General features: G+C 37.7%; 1 protein-coding gene across 2 annotated transcripts; it reads left to right on the top strand.

Moving 5' to 3' along the window:
• Nucleotides 1-465: 465 nt before the first annotated feature.
• On the top strand, nt 466-1993 carry LOC140966830 (probable BOI-related E3 ubiquitin-protein ligase 3). 2 transcript variants are annotated; one of them, XM_073427097.1, is made up of 3 exons: nt 466-734; nt 835-1213; nt 1310-1993. In XM_073427097.1, the coding sequence occupies exons 1-3, from the start codon at nt 670-672 to the stop codon at nt 1823-1825; spliced, it is 960 nt and encodes a 319-aa protein (XP_073283198.1). In that variant the 5' UTR covers nt 466-669; the 3' UTR covers nt 1826-1993. The 2 variants fall into 2 exon arrangements, with proteins under 2 accessions (XP_073283198.1, XP_073283205.1); XM_073427104.1 differs by having other exon boundaries at nt 470-725.
• The last annotated feature ends 48 nt before the right edge of the window (nt 1994-2041 follow it).

Below are 2041 nucleotides of genomic sequence, written 5' to 3'. Positions count from 1 at the left end.
TATATCAAAGAAAAATTAAATTAAATTTAAAATAAATGTCACACAATTTTCTATATTAATGTGATATGTTTGTATTGGTTTGGTTCTGTTTATTTTTATCTAAAACTTAAATCAACTCAATTTTTTGATTTAGTTGATTTTAAAATTGATCCAAATAGTGATTGACTGAAAACGATCCAAACCCTATGAATTGGTTTTTGTTTTGTAGTTTAGTTTGGTTTCTAGATGAATTAATTTTTGTAATACAAGACCTTTTCTTTTTAATCTTTCTTTTTTTTTCCCCAAGAAGTAATATTTGACTATGTTATTAAAATTTTAAGATTAAGAAAATTGATAAGTTTTACTGTATGAATATAATTATTTTTATTTCTTAAAAACATGTATATAATTTTAATAGCTTTTGGATCAAAGTTTAATATTAAAATGAAAAATCAAATGAGAAATATATGCTGACAAACATAATAAATTTGAAACCATCGTTTCATTTTTTCTTCTCATTCATTTCTTGATTCACTCAGCTTCTCTCATTGTTCTTCTCTCCACCTCTCAATTCCATCTGTCGCAAACCCAAGGATAGATTTACATGCAAGTTACGATATTATAAATACACGCCTGACGTTTCTCCTTCACTTATCTCCAAGAACACCGAGAAATTTTATTGGATCTGTAATGGCAGTTGAAGCCCGGCATCTCAATCTGTTTCGTCCACCGGTTCTTGGCAATCAGTACGTTCAGTTATTTTTCAAGGGTTTTTTTTTTGGTTTGCTTTCCTTTTCTTTATGGGTTTACAGTGAGAGAGAAATATAGCTAAAGGCTCGTTTTTCATTTTTGCAGAGGGCTGATGGTGAACGGCGACGAAAGAAATGGGAGCAGCGCGTTTGGAGCTCAGATGGCGTACGGAGTTGTGGCTCCGTTATCTGGGATCACAACGGCGACGGATGCTGCTTTACCTATTTACTGCTCAACGTTAGCGGATACTTTTCCTGTCAAAACCGCGGCAATGAAATCAGAGAACTGGCTCGGCTCCGGCGTGGCTCCTGTTTCGAGGAAGCGTGCACGGGAATCGGTCAATCCGATACTTTCGTCGTATCCAAACGTTGCGCAGAACCAGAGTGCGAATAATCGTTGCAGTTCTTTCAATTTTTTAGGAGAAGACATCACGCTTCAGATCCACCAGCAACGAATGGAAATGGATCGACTCATATCCCAACATGTATGTTACGATTTGTATCTTTCGTCTCTTACTCTTTCCAAATTATTACCTCTCAATGTTGATATATACGAATGTTGTCGGAAAATTAAAATGTAGGCGGAGAAAGTGAGGATGGAAATGGAAGAAAGACAGAGAAGATTCTCCCGGCGAATGGCGGCAGCAGTGAAAGAAAACATATTAACGACAGTGAAAGAAAAAGAAGATCAACTCGAAAAGATTGGAAAGCTGAACTGGGCACTGGAGGAGAGAGTGAAATCGCTATCGATGGAAAACCAAATCTGGAGGGATTTGGCACACACCAATGAAGCCAAGGCCAACGCCCTTAGATCCGATCTTGAACAAGTCCTGGCCCAAGTCCAAGACGAACAACAGCACCCCGTCGACGCGGCGGACGATGCCGAATCTTGCTGCAACAGCAACTTCGAGGAGTTGGACGGGGACAAACACCTGAGAAGCGATAGGATCTGCAGGAGCTGTGGGAAAGAGGAATCGTGCGTGCTGCTTTTGCCGTGCAGGCATCTGTGCCTCTGTACTCAGTGTGGGTCATCTCTTCATGCTTGCCCCGTTTGTAACTCCGGCAGAACGGCCAGTCTTCACATTAATCTTTCCTGATTCTCCTTCGGAATTCTCTTCATTTTCCTGAATTCCCCAAGGGAAACAAACAAATTGTTGAATTACATTTTTCCTTAAATCAATGTAATTACAGTTTTGAAGTATTCACTTTTCAGGAAAAAAAAAACAATAATGTCGAGTTACATAATTAATTACAGTTTTGAAGTATTGATTTTTTTCTTTCAAATTAAGTCATATATATATATATATATATAT

This window comes from Primulina huaijiensis, chromosome 2, assembly GCF_012295235.1.
Source record: "Primulina huaijiensis isolate GDHJ02 chromosome 2, ASM1229523v2, whole genome shotgun sequence".
NCBI classification, from domain to species: Eukaryota; Viridiplantae; Streptophyta; class Magnoliopsida; order Lamiales; family Gesneriaceae; genus Primulina; species Primulina huaijiensis.
This window is presented reverse-complemented; position numbering and strand designations above follow the sequence as displayed.

Coding starts and splice junctions, on each gene's coding strand:
- LOC140966830 (XM_073427097.1), top strand. CDS start 670: ATGGCAGTTGAAGCCCGGCATCTCAATCTGTTTCGTCCACCGGTTCTT. Junction 735..834: donor CTTGGCAATCAGTACGTTCA/GTTATTTTTCAA, acceptor TCATTTTTGCAG/AGGGCTGATGGTGAACGGCG. Junction 1,214..1,309: donor ATCGACTCATATCCCAACAT/GTATGTTACGAT, acceptor ATTAAAATGTAG/GCGGAGAAAGTGAGGATGGA.